Source organism: Dendrobates tinctorius, unplaced genomic scaffold, assembly GCF_039654945.1.
Source record: "Dendrobates tinctorius isolate UK_male_01 unplaced genomic scaffold, ASM3965494v1 ptg000071l, whole genome shotgun sequence".
Lineage (NCBI taxonomy): Eukaryota > Metazoa > Chordata > Amphibia > Anura > Dendrobatidae > Dendrobates > Dendrobates tinctorius.
Window position 1 is genome coordinate 11,910,903 of NW_027361739.1, and position 18,930 is coordinate 11,929,832.

An 18,930-nucleotide genomic window follows, 5' to 3' on the forward strand; every position below is an offset into this window, starting at 1 on the left:
CCCATACTCAGTTTATTGCGGGAACGGTTGTCATCCCGGCATTTCTTGAGCAAATGGCGGGGATAACCCCTCTCCACAAATTTATCTTCCATACTGCTTAATCGTGTGGAACATATTAGGGGATCACTAACAATCCTTTTAACTCTATCAAACTGTGAAATGGGAATTAATTTTTTCACTGCCACTGGATGACAGCTTTGATATAGCAACAAGTTATTCCGGTCCGTTTCCTTTGTAAACAAATCTATCGAGAGATTACCAGAGGAATCTTGTATAATCACAGTATCTAAAAAACTAATCTTAGTTTTATGGCTATTCAAGGTAAAGGTCAATTCAGGCCAAACACTATTGAGGTATATATGAAATTCCTCTAATGAGTCAAGTGATCCATGCCAAAGGCAAAATATGTCATCGATGTACCTACGCCAAAGTAAACAATGAGATTGGTAGTTATCATGTGGATATATAAATTCAGACTCAAACTGAGCCATGAAACAGTTAGCATAGGGGGGTGCCTTATGCGACCCCATAGCTGTCCCCTGTATCTGAAGATAAAAAGAATCTTCAAAAAGAAAAAATTTTTCTGTCAGTACCATTCTCAATAAATCCATCAAAAAATTAATGGCATTAGGCTCAATTGTAGACCTCTCTAATAGAAGTTTAGTTGCTCTCATTCCCTTCTCATGTTGAATAGAAGTATACAAGCTGTTAACATCAAAGGTCACCAATAAGGTGCCTTCTGGTAATTGACCAAAACCCTTTATAATCTCCAGAAACGCCCCAGTGTCCAAAATAAAAGAGGGAGTGTCCTTAACTAGTGGAGTAAGTGTTCTCTCTAGAAGTTGGGACAAAGGGGATAAAATGGAGTCAGTTGATGCGACTATCGGTCTACCTGGGGGATTATAAAGCCTTTTGTGTATCTTTGGGAGTGTGTAGAAAACAGGAATAATCGGCTCTATCTTAGTTAGAAAATCTCTCGTCTTCTTATCGATCGTACCTTCCCCCAATGCACGTGTCAATGTCTCCTCAACTTTATCCCGAATAGATCTTGTGGGATTATGGGGTAGTGGTAAATAAACCTCCCTATTCATAAGTTGTGATAGAATCTCGTTGCGATAAGCTGAGCGGTCCATAACGACCGTGGCTCCCCCCTTATCCGCTGGTTTGATAATTATGTCGTGATCATGGATTAGGGCTTGTAAGGCATCCCGTTCTGTCTGATTCAAATTAGAGCGGAAACTCAATTCACCCTTGGTGATCTGTTTAGTATATAATAAAACTTCCTTCTCTATCAGGGAAACAAAAGTTTCGACCGGTGGACTTGTTCTAGGTGGATTAAAGGTACTCTGTAGTCTAAGGCCCAAATCAGTAATATTTACCGGTGTTTTAACATATTCTAATCCTCTAGATGGAGTGGGTAACTGTGTACCAAAATGAGCCTTTAACCTCAGGTTCCTATAGAACCTTTGTAGATCTAGATCCAACTGGAAGGTGTTAAATTTATATGTAGGACAAAAAGACAGTCCTTTTTGTAATAAAGCTATTTGTGAGGGATCTAGAGATTTAGAAGAAATATTCACAACCAGATTTGTTATGTTACCTGTCTCGTGCTCATTATGTGGCGATTGGTGTCTGTGGCACTGGCCCCCCCTCCTCGTCCTCGTCTTAGATTGTATCTCCTGTCATGGCCTAAAAAAGAAGATCTGCCTGTGCCTGTTTTCTCGTTGTTCGAGCTTGAGGCTGAGGAGCCGTCTGTAAATCTGTAATTGCGATAGTTCGGACGAGAGGAGCCGGTAGAGCCCTGCCATCTATAGACTCTTTTTTGTAGGTAATCTTGTGTATCACGAATAAACTTCTGGCGTTTACGCTTCTCAGTCTCTTGTCTAAAGGTTTCTAGACTCTCCTTGGTATGGCTTGCAATATTATCAAATTCTTCCTTCGATAGTGTATCCTTAAGTTGTCTTTCAATATTAACAACCTTCTCTTGTCCACTCTATATCCTTGTTCAGATGTTCGAGAGTCAAGGCCATCAAATCCAGTGAGCATTTATTCAGAATCCGTTCAAATTTTTCACAGAAGTCAGTATTATTCTGAAACAGAGTGGGTCGCAGTGATACCCTAAGGCCTCTTGGTATTCGCTGTGTTCGAATATACTCTGCTATAGTTGCGCTATGTAACTCCAGACCTATAAGATGTCGAGATTCCCTCTCAAGGTCTCGCGTCTTGAATTCACTTCCAGGAATTTGTAAAAATTCACTTGATGTAGTAACCTGTGAGACTATGTCAGCTACTTCTGTCTCATTAAATGAGAAACTATTGGCAGACATCTCACAAAAATAATTTTTCTTCGAAAAACCAGTAGTAGCGGGTGCCCGTGTGTATGGTCAACTACAGTATAACAAAAAGACATGTCACTCCGATAATTAGATAAGGGGTGCTCAGAACAGGATACCAGTCCCAATAAATCATATAAGAAAAAAATCCGGCACTCCCGAATGCAAAAAGAAGTTCCTTTTTATTTTTCACAGCTTAATAATCCACATGATGTACATTCAATAACGTTTCGGTCTCTATAATGGACCTTCTTCAGACTGAAAGTGACACAACGAAAGAAAAAAGAAAACGAAAAAATCACAAAAATAAAATTAATAAAACAAAGCTGGTTCTCAAAACGCCTATCAAAATACGAATACTGTCAATGAAGACTAGATCTGCACAGGAAACCAGATTATATAAGAGTGAATAATATGCGCATCATATTTATCTAGTGGTCACAGAAATAAGAACACATAATAATCATATACACATTTTAGAGAGGTAAAGTATCCCATATGAAACAACACCAAAAATATCATACAGCATAATATAGAGAAATACAAATACAGATGGAACTCCCAATACACGGGTTACTGAAGAGATATTCCATCTAGCTATCAAATCGTCATTTAGCTAATATCATTAACGAAAGCAAGTGATAAAATGCCCAAAAGACTGACATCAGAGATCTTAAAAAAATACAGGAGAAATACAGAAAAAAATAAGGAAAAAAAAAAAAAAAAAAAAGGATAAATAGCTAGTAGAGCAGAAATACTCAATGACCTAGCATATGTCTAACAAGTTGAATAGTATTATTAAGGTTCAAAGTGACCCAATAAGTCACAATCATGTTGATTAATCTGAATAGACTCCACTACTTCAAAAAACAGACGCTGAACAGTCCAACTGACATCCATAGACGCAAAAAAAGTGCAAAAAAAGTAATGCAATGGTGCTTACCATGTGGAGCTGTGAGGATCGCCACGTGCAGAAAAACATGCGCTGTCAGTTGTATGCTGCCATAATAAGAAGTGCGCTACTGGCGATTGTGACTTATTGGGTCACTTTGAACCTTAATAATACTATTCAACTTGTTAGACATATGCTAGGTCATTGAGTATTTCTGCTCTACTAGCTATTTATCCTTTTTTTTTTCCTTATTTTTTTCTTTATTTTTTTCTGTATTTCTCCTGTATTTTTTTAAGATCTCTGATGTCAGTCTTTTGGGCATTTTATCACTTGCTTTCGTTAATGATATTAGCTAAATGACGATTTGATAGCTAGATGGAATATCTCTTCAGTAACCCGTGTATTGGGAGTTCCATCTGTATTTGTATTTCTCTATATTATGCTGTATGATATTTTTGGTGTTGTTTCATATGGGATACTTTACCTCTCTAAAATGTGTATATGATTATTATGTGTTCTTATTTCTGTGACCACTAGATAAATATGATGCGCATATGATTCACTCTTATATAATCTGGTTTCCTGTGCAGATCTAGTCTTCATTGACAGTATTCGTATTTTGATAGGCGTTTTGAGAACCAGCTTTGTTTTATTAATTTTATTTTTGTGATTTTTTGTTTTCTTTTTTCTTTCGTTGTGTCACTTTCAGTCTGAAGAAGGTCCATTATAGAGACCGAAACGTTATTGAATGTACATCATGTGGATTATTAAGCTGTGAAAAATAAAAAGGAACTTCTTTTTGCATTCGGGAGTGCCGGATTTTTTTCTTATATGATTTATTGGGACTGGTATCCTGTTCTGAGCACCCCTTATCTAATTATCGGAGTGACGTGTCTTTTTGTTATACTGTAGTTGACCATACACACGGGCACCCGCTACTACTGGTTTTTCGAAGAAAAATTATTTTTGTGAGATGTCTGCCAATAGTTTCTCATTTAATGAGACAGAAGTAGCTGACATAGTCTCACAGGTTACTACATCAAGTGAATTTTTACAAATTCCTGGAAGTGAATTCAAGACGCGAGACCTTGAGAGGGAATCTCGACATCTTATAGGTCTGGAGTTACATAGCGCAACTATAGCAGAGTATATTCGAACACAGCGAATACCAAGAGGCCTTAGGGTATCACTGCGACCCACTCTGTTTCAGAATAATACTGACTTCTGTGAAAAATTTGAACAGATTCTGAATAAATGCTCACTGGATTTGATGGCCTTGACTCTCGAACATCTGAACAAGGATATAAAGAGTGGACAAGAGAAGGTTGTTAATATTGAAAGACAACTTAAGGATACACTATCGAAGGAAGAATTTGATAATATTGCAAGCCGTACCAAGGAGAGTCTAGAAACCTTTAGACAAGAGACTGAGAAGCGTAAACGCCAGAAGTTTATTCGTGATACACAAGATTACCTACAAAAAAGAGTCTATAGATGGCAGGGCTCTACCGGCTCCTCTCGTCCGAACTATCGCAATTACAGATTTACAGACGGCTCCTCAGCCTCAAGCTCGGACAACGAGAAAACAGGCACAGGCAGATCTTCTTTTTTAGGCCAAGACAGGAGTTACAATCTAAGAAGAGGACGAGGAGGGGGGGCCAGTGCCACAGACACCAATCGCCACATAATGAGCACAAGACAGGTAACATAACAAATCTGGTTGTGAATATTTCTTCTAACTCTCTAGATCCCTCACAAATAGCTTTATTACAAAAAGGACTGTCTTTTTGTCCTACATATAAATTTAACACCTTCCAGTTGGATCTAGATCTACAAAGGTTCTATAGGAACCTGAGGTTAAAGGCTCATTTTGGTACACAGTTACCCACTCCATCTAGGGGATTAGAATATGTTAAAACACCGGTAAATATTACTGATTTGGGCCTTAGACTACAGAGTACCTTTAATCCACCTAGAACAAGTCCACCGGTCGAAACTTTTATTTCCCTGATAGAGAAGGAAGTTTTATTATATACTAAACAGATCACCAAGGGTGAATTGAGTTTCCGCTCTAATTTGAATCAGACAGAACGGGATGCCTTACAAGCCCTAATCCATGATCACGACATAATTATCAAACCAGCGGATAAGGGGGGAGCCACGGTCGTTATGGACCGCTCAACTTATCGCAACGAGATTCTATCACAACTTATGAATAGGGAGGTTTATTTACCACTACCCCATAATCCCACAAGATCTATTCGGGATAAAGTTGAGGAGACATTGACACGTGCATTGGGGGAAGGTACGATCGATAAGAAGATGAGAGATTTTCTAACTAAGATAGAGCCGATTATTCCTGTTTTCTACACACTCCCAAAGATACACAAAAGGCTTTATAATCCCCCAGGTAGAAAGATAGTCGCATCAACTGACTCCATTTTATCCCCTTTGTCCCAACTTCTAGAGAGAACACTTACTCCACTAGTTAAGGACACTCCCTCTTTTATTTTGGACACTGGGGCGTTTCTGGAGATTATAAAGGGTTTTGGTCAATTACCAGAAGGCACCTTATTGGTGACCTTTGATGTTAACAGCTTGTATACTTCTATTCAACATGAGAAGGGAATGAGAGCAACTAAACTTCTATTAGAGAGGTCTACAATTGAGCCTAATGCCATTAATTTTTTGATGGATTTATTGAGAATGGTACTGACAGAAAATTTTATTCTTTTTGAAGATTCTTTTTATCTTCAGATACAGGGGACAGCTATGGGGTCGCATACGGCACCCCCCTATGCTAACTGTTTCATGGCTCAGTTTGAGTCTGAATTTATATATCCACATGATAACTACCAATCTCATTGTTTACTTTGGCGTAGGTACATCGATGACGTATTTTGCCTTTGGCATGGATCACTTGACTCATTAGAGGAATTTCATATATACCTCAATAGTGTTTGGCCTGAATTGACCTTTACCTTGAATAGCCATAAAACTAAGATTAGTTTTTTAGATACTGTGATTATACAAGATTCCTCTGGTAATCTCTTGATAGATTTGTTTACAAAGGAAACGGAACGGAATAACTTGTTGCTATACCAAAGCTGTCATCCAGTGGCAGTGAAAAAATCAATTCCCATTTCACAGTTTGATAGAGTTAAAAGGATTGTTAGTGATCCCCTAATATGTTCCACACGATTAAGCAGTATGGAAGATAAATTTGTGGAGAGGGGTTATCCCCGCCATTTGCTCAAGAAATGCCGGGATGACAACCGTTCCCGCAATAAACTGAGTATGGGTTCTAGAATTCCCTTCGTGCATACTTTCCATCCTTTCATGTACAGACTGCACAAGAAAATCCGTAAACATTGGTCTATACTTCGGGATAGTTTCCCGAAGATACCCGATTTTCAGGTCCCTTTTCTCCCATGTTTTAGGAGACCCAATAATCTGAGAGATAAGATCGTTAGAGCAGATATTGGCTCTGCATTAAAAATTTCTAGGCAAAGTTTTCTCCAAACACAGAAAAGAGGGACCTTTCCGTGTCTACAGTGTGCACAATGTGCTAATGTCTTAAAAGGTTCCTCTATTTCACATCCACAGACAGGTGTAGACATCCCTATCAAGGGGTACTACACCTGCGATTCTAAATTTGTGGTGTATGCGATTAAATGCCCTTGTGGCAAATTGTATGTAGGTGAAACGACACAGAACGTGAAGGATAGGATTTCTCACCATAAGTCAGATATACGTTGTGGACGCCATCATCTACCCATACCATTTCATTTCCATAATGCGGGACATACTATAGCCCAATTAAAGTTTCTTGTCCTCGAACACGTTCCAGCACATAGAAGAGGGGGCAATCAGGTTAAATCATTAAAGCTCAGAGAGGCCTTTTGGATTCATTCGTTACAAACTTTGGAACCCAAAGGGTTGAATAGAGAATACGATGTTATGAGTTTATTTTAAGGTTGATATCATGAGATCTTTTCTTAACCCTCTCTTTTTTTCTTCCCCCCCTTTTTTTTCCTTTTTTTTCATTTTTTACAGCAGCAGCAATCTCGTTAGAAAGTATCTTTGGAGGGGTATGGTGTTTATAATATTTTGTTATTTTTTAATTTTAATTTTTGTTTTTTCTTATTCCCATCGTATAGTTATATTTTTTATTTTTATTTTTTCTTTAGTTATTTGTCTGTTTTTTATGTAGTTATTTTCTAATTTTTTTCTAGTTTTATGCATATTTTTACTTTATATTTTTTTCTTTATATATCCTTTTTTTCCCCTTCTAATCCTTTTCCCCTATCCTCCCTTTTGTTTGAGTATGATAATAAACTAATTTTCCTTTTTTTCTTTTATTAACATTGTACATTACGCTACATATAAGTTGCTGCCATATAACGCGCATTTGTTTCTTTCTACCTAGTGTCACTGCATTGAGGGATTAGCCACATTGAAGGAACGAGTCACCATTGAATATACCGCCGCATCTATACTGCGTTCCACTACTTCCGGTCGCGGGCAGTCTCTATGACGCACTTCCGGTTTGCGCTCCATGGAGCGTTTCACTCCTCACTCTCGGCTTTTCCCCAGTTGTGAGTTTACACTTGTGCGCATTTGTGCGCACTGCCGTCGGGTATTTAATCCCGGCGGCATACAATCGCCAGTAGCGCACTTCTTATTATGGCAGCATACAACTGACAGCGCATGTTTTTCTGCACGTGGCGATCCTCACAGCTCCACATGGTAAGCACCATTACATTACTTTTTTTGCACTTTTTTTGCGTCTATGGATGTCAGTTGGACTGTTCAGCGTCTGTTTTTTGAAGTAGTGGAGTCTATTCAGATTAATCAACATGATTGTGACTTATTGGGTCACTTTGAACCTTAATAATACTATTCAACTTGTTAGACATATGCTAGGTCATTGAGTATTTCTGCTCTACTAGCTATTTATCCTTTTTTTTTTTTTTTTTTCCTTATTTTTTTCTTTATTTTTTTCTTTATTTCTCCTGTATTTTTTTAAGATCTCTGATGTCAGTCTTTTGGGCATTTTATCACTTGCTTTCGTTAATGATATTAGCTAAATGACGATTTGATAGCTAGATGGAATATCTCTTCAGTAACCCGTGTATTGGGAGTTCCATCTGTATTTGTATTTCTCTATATTATGCTGTATGATATTTTTGGTGTTGTTTCATATGGGATACTTTACCTCTCTAAAATGTGTATATGATTATTATGTGTTCTTATTTCTGTGACCACTAGATAAATATGATGCGCATATGATTCACTCTTATATAATCTGGTTTCCTGTGCAGATCTAGTCTTCATTGACAGTATTCGTATTTTGATAGGCGTTTTGAGAACCAGCTTTGTTTTATTAATTTTATTTTTGTGATTTTTTGTTTTCTTTTTTCTTTCGTTGTGTCACTTTCAGTCTGAAGAAGGTCCATTATAGAGACCGAAACGTTATTGAATGTACATCATGTGGATTATTAAGCTGTGAAAAATAAAAAGGAACTTCTTTTTGCATTCGGGAGTGCCGGATTTTTTTCTTATATGATCTAAACGGCAGAGACCTACCACCTGAGGAGGAGGACTGTGAGTGGACATCAGGAGTCTCTGACTGGATTTAAGTCAGCCGACTCCCTAATTTTGTGCTGGTGATTTTTCCTGCCCTGAGGTTCTGGTTTCCTGTTCTGTTCCTGCCTTCTCAAGCTAAGTGTGCTCTGCTATTTTTTCACATGAGATTTGGTCTGGTTTACTCAGTTTTTGTGGTCAGCCAGCCCCTGTTGGGGCTGTGCTGATTTTCCATTCTTATGTCTCTGTTTATGCCAGTTTGCTTTTTGTCCCAGATCAGATTGGTCTCTTTTTGCTCTGTCTTCAGAATATACCAGAGTGCTGATATAGGGAATTGAAGTCTAGCGACTTCAGGGTTTTGTTATCAGAAAGTGTTGGACCTATTTTGGTAGGGTTTTGTGCGTGATTGCAGACAGCATCTTTCCTTTCCTGTCCTTTCTAGTTAGTGTGGGTCCCATCGTTTGCTCAGCCTATCTTTCTATCTGTTTGTGTTTTCATCTTGTCTCACCGACAATACATGTTTGGGGCTGTCTATTGCTTTGGGGTCTGCTCTGGGGCAATTTAGATTTCCCCTTTTCTTGCTTTAGGCTTATTTAGTTCTCTGGCTGTGACGAGGTGTCTAGGATCATCATAGGTACGCTCCACGGCTACTGCTAGTTGTGTGGATAGGATCAGGGGTCTGCAATCCGCTTAGTTACCAACCTCTCTGGTTTTCTGTGGCTTAGCTTGTTTTTGTTTTTCCTCCTCGGTGACTCATTCATAACAGGAGGAGTGTGACACTCAGGCGAGGAGTTTTAAAACAGAGAGGATGAAAATGAGGTTGTAGATCCCAGTTTTTGTGAACTCAGAGGCACGCAGCTTAGCAGCTCAGTAGTGGAGGTAGAGGAGGAAGACAAGGCGGTTACGTTGTGGCTTGCCGCACAGACACAGAGTAATGCAACCAAGACAAGCACTGCATCCTTAGCCACAACTTTGGCTGTGGTCAGCAGCTATTGTGGGTCTGCAGTTTACATGGGTGGCAAGAGTTTCCAGCCTGGGCCTTTCTTGAGACCAGAAAGAATCACTCAACTCATGTTGTCTGCCAACTTTGTTAAAAAAGACTCATTAGAGGCAAAAATTTAATTAGTTTGACTACAACATGCATGAACCAGTACATGCGCGATCAACATCCGTTAGTGTGGGAATATCACTGCCCTAAAAAAAAGGCCTAGTGGGCTTCACCAACCACTAGGTATCCCTTCAACTGCATCTGCTGCTTCTTCCTCCTCCGTCACCGCGGCAAGTGTTCTCATATAGGTCTGCGGTCACAGAACCTCCACTTATTTAGCTGCTACAGTCGGTGTGAGTGACAGCCCGTCAGCTGTTAAGGGAGTGGACATGCCTGCTGTTTTTGACCGATCTCAGACACCGAACACATCACATCTTTCTCAATCCACCATAGGATCTCTTCTTGCACCTCATTCACAGGCCAGCAGTTTGTCGTTTTCACCCTACTCCACCCTCTCTCAGCACAGCAGCCAGCCTTCGGTCTCGAAGTTGTGGTCACATAAAAGTTTGCTTCTGCCTACACATGGCAAAGCTAAGAGCTTGAACTTCATCATCTCCAATCTTTTGGCCACAGAAATGCTGCTTTTCTGCCTAGTGTATACAGATGCTTTCTGAAAACTGATGCCTGTCGCAGTCCCCAGTACCAGTTGGCCAGTTGCCATAACTTATCTAAGAAAGCTGTGCCTGCGCTACACCAGCATGTTGCAGACAACATCACCCGTTCCTTGAAAAAAATTTATGTCTGCCAGGGTGCATTTGATCACTGACACCTGGACCAGCAAGCATGACCAGGGGCATTACATTTCGCTGACTGGGAACTGGATGACTCTGGTGACTGTGGGGGCAGGCAGGGAAGGGTCTGCTCCACAAGTCCTGGAATCTCCAAGACTTGCAGAGCCCTTGGGAATGGAGAACTAAACTAGTACACCGCAGAGAATGGAGAACTAAACTACTAGATAACAGAGGTTGGAGAAGTAAACTACTAAACACCTAGGGTTGGATAACAAAACCACTACACACCAGGGGATGGAGAACTAATCCACTACACAACAAGGGATCATGAACTAAACCACTGGACACCAAGGTCAGCTTCACTATTCCGGTCATCTACATGCTGGAGCAAACTTTGAATAGTCTGCGGGAGGAGGAAGAAGAAGAGGATGCAGAAGTGATAAGAATATGTCAAAGTTCCGGACTGTCGTCGCACAAGGGCGTACCATGGGAGGGTGGATTACAATGATCTATGAGGGTCATGGTACCAGATAAACTATTAGTGAAGGTGCAGGTGCCGAGACACAAAGGGAGGAGGTTGAGGAGGAAGAAGTGATGGGTGCGGACCAGTCAGGAGGTGAAGAGGATAATGATCCCCTCTCAGTTGTCGGTGGTTGGCAGGAGGGGACGTAGGAAGCAAGCTTGAGTGCTACACTGCCATCAAGACACCATGGACTTGGACCTTATGGAAGCACCCCTTCTTGCTGCACTATCTGCAACATGATGCCCGTATTGTTAGGATTAGAAATATTGCGGACTACTGGGTTGTTATAGAATCCTAGAATTGTAGAGTTGGAAGGGACCTCCTGGGCTGTCTGGTCCAACCCCCTGCTCAAAGCAGGATTCACTAAATCATTCCAGACAGATGTCTGTCCAGCCTCTGTTTGAAGACTTCAATTGAAGGAGAGCTCACCACCTCTCGTGGCAGCCTGTCCCATTCATTGATCAGTCTAACTGTCAAAAAGTATTTTCTAATATCTAATCTGTGTGTCCTCCCCTTCAGTTTCATCCCATTGCTTCTAGTCTTTCCTTCTGCAAATGAGAATAAAGATGATCCTTCTACAATGTGACAGCCATTAAGATATTTGTAGACAGCTATTAAGTCTCCTCTCAGTTTTCTCTTTTGCAAGCTAAACATTTCCAAAACCTGCAACCTTTTCTGGTCGTGCTTTTCTGAACATGCTCCAGTTTGTTGATGTATTTTTTAAAATGTGATTCCCAAAACTGATCACAGTATTCCAGATGAGGTCTGACCAAAGAGGAGAAGAGGGCAATAATGACTTCACGTGATCTAGACTGTATGCTTCTGTTAATACATCCTAGAATTGCATTTGCCTTTTTTGCTGCTGCATCACACTGTTGACTCATATTCAGTCTGTGATTTATTAGTATACCCATGTCTTTTTCACATGTGCTGTTGCTTAGCCCTATTCCTCCCATTCTGTACTGTTGTCACAGTAAAAGAGAAAATTTTGCCAAATGCTTCCCTCTGGAAAGGGACGCACGCATGCTGGAGTATCGAAACATGCTTGTAGACAATCTTAAGAGTGGTTTTCCCTGACCGATAGTAGTCAGGCAAACAACGTGCATCACAGTTATAGACTTCCAACCCTGGGAACATCGAGTTGTCAACACAAAAACTTTAGCAGCAGCAGTGTAAGTGACATAATAAGCAATTTCTGTGAGCCATTTCATACATTTTTTTAGGCCAGCATGTGCGCCATCAGAACAGAGTACAAGTCTGACACGTTGTGAATGACTGCAGAGCAGACCTGGGCAAAGTGCGACCTGTGGGCGACATCCGGCCCACGGACCGAGACAGCCATGGGGCTGGAAACCAGAGGTCCGCGGGCCGCACCATTCCCGTCCGCTGGCTCCCTTCATTGTCTCCCTAGGTGCAGTCAGCATTGGCGGAGGAGGGGCCTCCGGCCACTTCCTCCATCAATCAGCTTGTTAAATAGCTGACGCAATGACGTCATCTCATGGCATCAGCTGTGTACCACCGGAGAGTCAGCGCACCGGAGGCAGGGAAAAGAGCAGAGCGCCAAGGAACGGGACTGAGGTGAGTATATTTTTTTTGTGTGTATGAACATGGGATTCTATAGGGGTGACAGACAGCACATGGGGATTCTATGAGGGTGACAGACAGCACATGGGGATTCTATGGGGTGACAGACAGCACATGGGGATTCTATGGATTCTATGGGGGTGACAGGCAGCACATGGGGAATCTATGGGGGTGACATACAGCACATGGGGAGGCTATGGGGGTGACAGGCAGCACGCGCTGAGGCTATGGGGGCCTCATGCAATATATGGGAAGGCAGTGTGGGGCTCATGCAATATGTAGGGAGGCTGTGTGGGGCTCAAGCAGTATATAGGGAGGCTGTGTGGGGCTCATGCAGTATATAGGGAGGCTATGTGGGGCTCATGCAGTATATAGGGAGGCTGTATTGGGCTCATGCTGTATATGGGAAGGCTGTGCGACGCTCATGCTGTTTATGGGGAGGCTGTGCGAAGCTCATGCTGTATATAAGGGGCTGTGGGGGGTTCTTACGATCTACAGAAGGGGCTGTACTTGGGTTCAAAGATATATAGGGGGTGTCATCATAGTTAATTCTGCTCAATATTAAGTGATAATATCAATTTATTAATATTAATTGTGAGTAGAATTAATTTCAAGCTATTGGTTCTGCCCTCCACAACAGTCACGGTCTCTCATGTGGCCCCTTGGAAAAATTAAGTGCCCACCCCTGCTGCAGAGGATGGTGCAGGAGTATCTCAAGCTCGATATCAATGCCATCAGGGCGAATTTGTACCCTTTTGCACTTTGGTCTTCAAAAATGGAAGAGTGGCCTGAGCTCGCCTGTCAAGTCTCCATCTGGTGGGCTGCCTGTAGTGGAGGAGGTGTCAGAGGCCCATTATACTATTTCTACTCTGGGGAAATTGATGACACTATAGTGGTATCTGCCCCTAATTTTTGGAAATGTTTGGACTCCAAGTTGGATCTCCTTGATGTACAGTTAGATCCATATATATTTGGACAGAGACAACATTTTTCTAATTTTGGTTCTAGACATTACCACAATGAATTTTAAACAAAACAATTCAGATGCAGTTGAAGTTCAGACTTTCAGCTTTCATTTGAGGGTATCCACATTCAAATTGGATGAAGGGTTTAGGAGTTCATCTCCTTAACATGTGCCACCCTGTTTTTAACGGGACCAAAAGTAATTGGACAATTGACTCCAAGGTTATTTCATGGACAGGTGTGGGCAATCCCTTCGTTATGTCATTCTCAGTTAAGCAGATAAAAGGCCTGGAGTTGATTTGAGGTGTGGTGCTTGCATTTGGAAGGTTTTGCTGTGAAGGAAACATGCGGTCAAAGGAGCTCTCCATGCAGGTGAAACAAGCCATCCTTAAGCTGCAAAAACAGAAAAAACCCATCCGAGAAATTGCTACAACATTAGGAGTGGCAAAATCTACAGTTTGGTACATCCTGAGAAAGAAAGAAAGCACTGGTGAACTCATCAATGCAAAAAGACCTGGGCGCCCTCAGAAGAAAACAGTGGTGGATGATCGCAGAATAATCTCCATGGTGAAGAGAAACCCCTTCACAACAGGCAACCAAGTGAACAACACTCTCCAGGAGGTAGGCGTATCAATATCCAAATCTACCATAAAGAGAAGATTGCATGAAAGTAAATACAGAGGGTTCACTGCACGGTGCAAGCCACTAAGCATCAAGAATAAAAAGGCTAGACTGGACTTTGCTAAAAAACATCTAAAAAAGTCAGCACAGTTCTGGAAGAACATTCTTTGGACAGATGAAACCAAGATCAACCTCTACCAGAATGATGGAAAGAGAAAAGTATGGCGAAGGCATGGTACAGCTTATGATCCAAAGCATACCACATCATCTGTAAAACACGGCGGAGGCAGTGTGATGGCTTGGGCATGCATGGCTGCCAGTGGCACTGGGTCACTAGTGTTTATTGATGATGTGACACAGGACAGAAGCAGCCGAATGAATTCTGAGGTATTCAGAGTCATACTGTGTGCTCAGATCCAGCCAAATGCAGCCAAACTGGTCGTCGTTTAATACTACAGATGGACAATGACCCAAAACATAAAGCCAAAGCAACCCAGGAGGTTATTAAAGCAAAGAAGTGGAATATTCTTGAATGGCCATGTCAGTCACCTGATCTCAACCCAATTGAGTATGCATTTCACTTGTTAAAGACTAAACTTCAGACAGAAAGGCCCACAAACAATCAGCAACTGAAATCCACCGCAGTGAAGGCCTGGCAAAGCATCAAAAAGGAGGAAACACTGCGTCTGGTGATGTCCATTGTCACGGTCCTGTCAGCGCCGGCGTGCAGCCACTACTGAGCAGGGACTCACCCACACTGCAGGGGGGCCCGAGGGTCAGATACGGCCGGGAAGCTCAGGCAAACAGGACCTGGAGACACTGAAGTTAGCAAGCAGTGAAGGACCTACAGTCATGTGACTGCAAGGGGTGGGGCTTAGCGTCCTGCTGCCAGAGATCGGCAGGACACAACTACAGGAATGCTCAGGTCAGACAAACAGGGGTCATACACAGAGATAGCAGTACAGTACCAGGGATGAGACAGAACGGATAGTCGGGGCCAGGTAGCGGTCAAAGCCAAACAGACATAGAAGGTACCAAGCAGAATCCAAAAAACAGTATCCAGAGAACAGACCGAGTCGAAACCAAAGTATCAGGCAAACAAGAACACAGCACAAACACTCAGGGGTCAACACACTCTGCCAAGGGCGAAGATATAACTGACGGGGATTGGAGCTTCCTGAGGCTATAAAAAACTTTTCCAGAACCAAGGTGAGGCCACACTAATAAGCCCCAGGTGTGCAGGTAAGAGCCTGCACTGAGATCATAACATTTAACGTGCAATCATATAATCCCTTTAAAAATATGAAACTTTAATAATTTGAGGTACAAAACACCCCCCTAGTGCAATAACACAATTAACAAACTCTGTACAATAATAACCTGCGATAGCCCTACACTAGCCTGCTATCCCTTCCTGACAGTGGAGGTTGGCACCCTAAAAGATACGATTTGGAGCCCCCACTCCGCGGCGGCTGTCCCAGACTCGCCCTAAATGACCCTTATAAACTACAGGTGGGAAAACAATAAGCAAATAAAAGAGATGAAAGATAGTGCTTAATATAATACACAGGCTATTAATGTACAATATATAAAAGACAGGATATTACATGTAAACATAGAGAAAACATAGAGAAACCTCTTGTATAACCAATAGATAGTAGCAAGTCTTGTCTTTTTGGGTATTAATAGACCACAGAAAATATAGATTCCATAAGCTACCAGTAGATAGTGGCAATCTTGTCTTTTTGGGTATTAATAGACTACAGAAAACATAGATTCCATATGCATTATCAAATAAAGCAAAAAAAAAACTCTCTGCAGTAAAATCAGACAAGCACAGACAAGAGGTAAAAAAAAATAGCGTGGTTCAATAAAGGAACATCAGAATTATATCCATATTGGTTCCCATAGAAGGCAATGGATGATACCTATTGCCAAACAAAAAAAAAATTATAGAAACAGCTGGGGGTTAACCGAAACTTAGCTTCCAGCTCGACGCGTTTCACCATCCACACGGTTCATCAGGAGGCACAATAAGGAACCAGCCAATTCATGGATGTGATGTTGTGAGTTCATTTTCCCCTTCACCATTGAGGTCTGATGAACTCCCTCTTCTTGTGAAGGAAGGTAGTGAGGCTGATTACCAAGCACCTGAGCTGGATGATGATGACTGGGTGACGGGAATTGCTGACTGGATATAAGGCAGCCGACGTCCGTCTGCCTTGCTGGTGATCTCTCTGAGGCATTCTAGGAGACCAGTCTGATTCCTGCTCCTCAAAAGCTAAGTTTTCTGCTCTGCTTTTTGCATTTGTGTTTTGGTTTTGTTTTTCCTTGTTTTTCTGGATTTCTGCCATTCCCTGCTGGGGTGAGCTGAATTCCTTTTTGCTCTGTCTTCAGAAAATACCTGAGTACTGATATAGTCTTTTTGAAGACTAGCGTCTTCAGGGATTTTTTCCCTATCAGCCTGTTGGCTCTTGTTTTGATAGGGTTTTGGCGAATTGCAGACAGCAGCTTTTCTATCCTGTCCTATTTAGTTAGCTTGGGCCCCATAATTTGCTCAGCCTATCTTTCTATCTGTGTGAGTGTTTTTCCATCTTGCTTCACCGTCATTATATGTTGTGGGACTGCCTATTGCTTTGGGGTCTGCTCTGGGGCAGTTTAGATTTCCCTTTCTGTCTTTAGGCTATTTAGTTCTCCGGCTGTGATCGAGGGGTCTAGGGCACCGTAGGAACCCCCCACGGCTACTGCTAGTTGTTGTTGATAGGTTCAGGGGTCTGCAATCCGATAGCTGCCAACTTCTCTGGTTTTCTGGACTTAGGTAGTATTGCTGTTTTTGCCTCCTACGGTGACTCATTCATAACAGAATCACCAGCCATGCCGCAGATCCTAGGATACTCAATAGCAGGAAAGAATTGTAAAAAAAAAAAAAAAAAAAAGTGTGTATATTTTTTCCTCTATATCTCTAAGGCCGTAGGGGGAATTTTTTTTTCTCTCAATGGAGATAAAGCAATAGTCTGATCGTGTGGAGCAGCTCGCTGCGGAAGTGCGGGGCATTTCCGCCTACCTTGCTCATTCACATGCTGCTGAACCAAAGATCGCTACTCCTGATTTGTTTTTTGGGATCGGTCTAAACTTTTGAATTTCAAAAATAATTGTAAATTATTTTTTGCCTTGAAGCCTAACTCGTCAGGGAGCTCCGTGCAGCAGGTTAAAATTGTCATCTCTTTGCTGCGTGGCGATCCCCAGGATTGGGCGTTTTCTTTGAAACCAGATGATCCTATTCTGACTAATGTGAATGCATTTTTTCAAGCCTTGGGGTTGTTGTATGACGAACCTAATGCTATTGATCAGGCTGAAAAGACCCTGTTGGCATTGAGCCAGGGTCGAGATTCTGCAGAATTGTACTGTCAAAAATTCCAAAAGTGGGCGGTCCTTACTACCTGGAATGATAATGCCTTGGCTGCTCTCTTTCGAAAGGGTTTGTCAGAAGCCGTAAAATATACTATGGTGGGATTTCCTGTTCCCTCTGGTCTTGACGATTCTATGTCATTAGCCATTCAGGTTGATCGGCGTTTACGTGAACGCAGGACTGCACGAGAGGGGTTGCCACCTGTTGAACAAGTGTCTGAACCTATGCAATGTGATAGAGTTTTGTCCAGGGAGCAACGTCAGGAGTTCAGAAGGCATAATAAGCTGTGTTTTTTTTGTGGAGATGCCTCGCATATTATTTCTGTCTATCCTAAATGAGAGAAACGTTTTGCACACACGTTTTCTGTGGGTGGTGTTCAACCTAAGTTTCTTCTGGCAATTACTCTGATCTGCTCCCTGTCCACATTTTCCGCCAAGGCTTTTATGGATTCGGGAGCAGCCCTGAACCTAATGGACTTGAATTTTGCTAAACGTTGTGGATTTCTGTTGACACCTCTGCGGACGCCTATCCCTTTGAGGGGATTGATGCTACTCCTTTGGCGAAAAATAAACCTCAGTTTTGGACCCAGGTGGTAATGCGGGTCGCCCCAGACCATCAAGAAAATTGCAGATTTTTGGTGTTGCATAATTTGCATGATACCATTGTTCTGGGGTTTCCCTGGTTGCAAATTCATAATCTAGTTTTGGATTGGAAATCTGTGTCTGTGGTGAGTTGGGGTTGTCGGTCTGCCCTTAGTGAGGCGCCGGTTTTTTCCACCTCTCCTCAGTCGCATGATGTTCCGGACTATTTGGTGGACTTTTATGATGTATTTAGTGAGAATGAGTCTGCGTCTTTGCCTCCTCATAGGAGTTATGACTGTGCAATTGAACTGAGCCCGGGGTGTAACTTTCCCAAGGGTGGGCTCTTCAATTTATCTGTACCCGAGCACGAGGCTATGCGATCCTATATTAAGGAGGCATTGGAGAAGGGTCATATTAGACCATCCTCTTCACCCTTAGGTGCTGGTTTTTTTTTCGTGGCCAAAAAGGATGGTTCATTAAGGCCTTGTATTGATTATCGTGCCCTCAACAAAATTACTATTAAATATCAGTATCCGTTACCCCTGATTTCGGATCTATTCTCCAGAGTTAAAGGTGCTTGCTGGTTTACCAAGCTTGACCTCAGGGGGGCGTATAATCTTATTTGCATTAAGCATGGGGATGAATGGAAGACGGCGTTT

General features: G+C 41.9%; 1 protein-coding gene across 1 annotated transcript in view; it reads left to right on the plus strand.

The window, feature by feature from the left end:
• Positions 1–4,198: 4,198 nt before the first annotated feature.
• Positions 4,199–18,930, plus strand: part of OCSTAMP (osteoclast stimulatory transmembrane protein) — a 77,151-nt gene continuing 62,419 nt past the window's right edge. Inside the window, exons 1-2 of the mRNA XM_073582519.1 lie at positions 4,199–4,814; positions 4,973–5,081. Coding sequence (XP_073438620.1) covers positions 4,199–4,814; positions 4,973–5,081 — 725 coding nt within the window. The remainder of the gene's footprint in view (positions 4,815–4,972; positions 5,082–18,930) is intronic.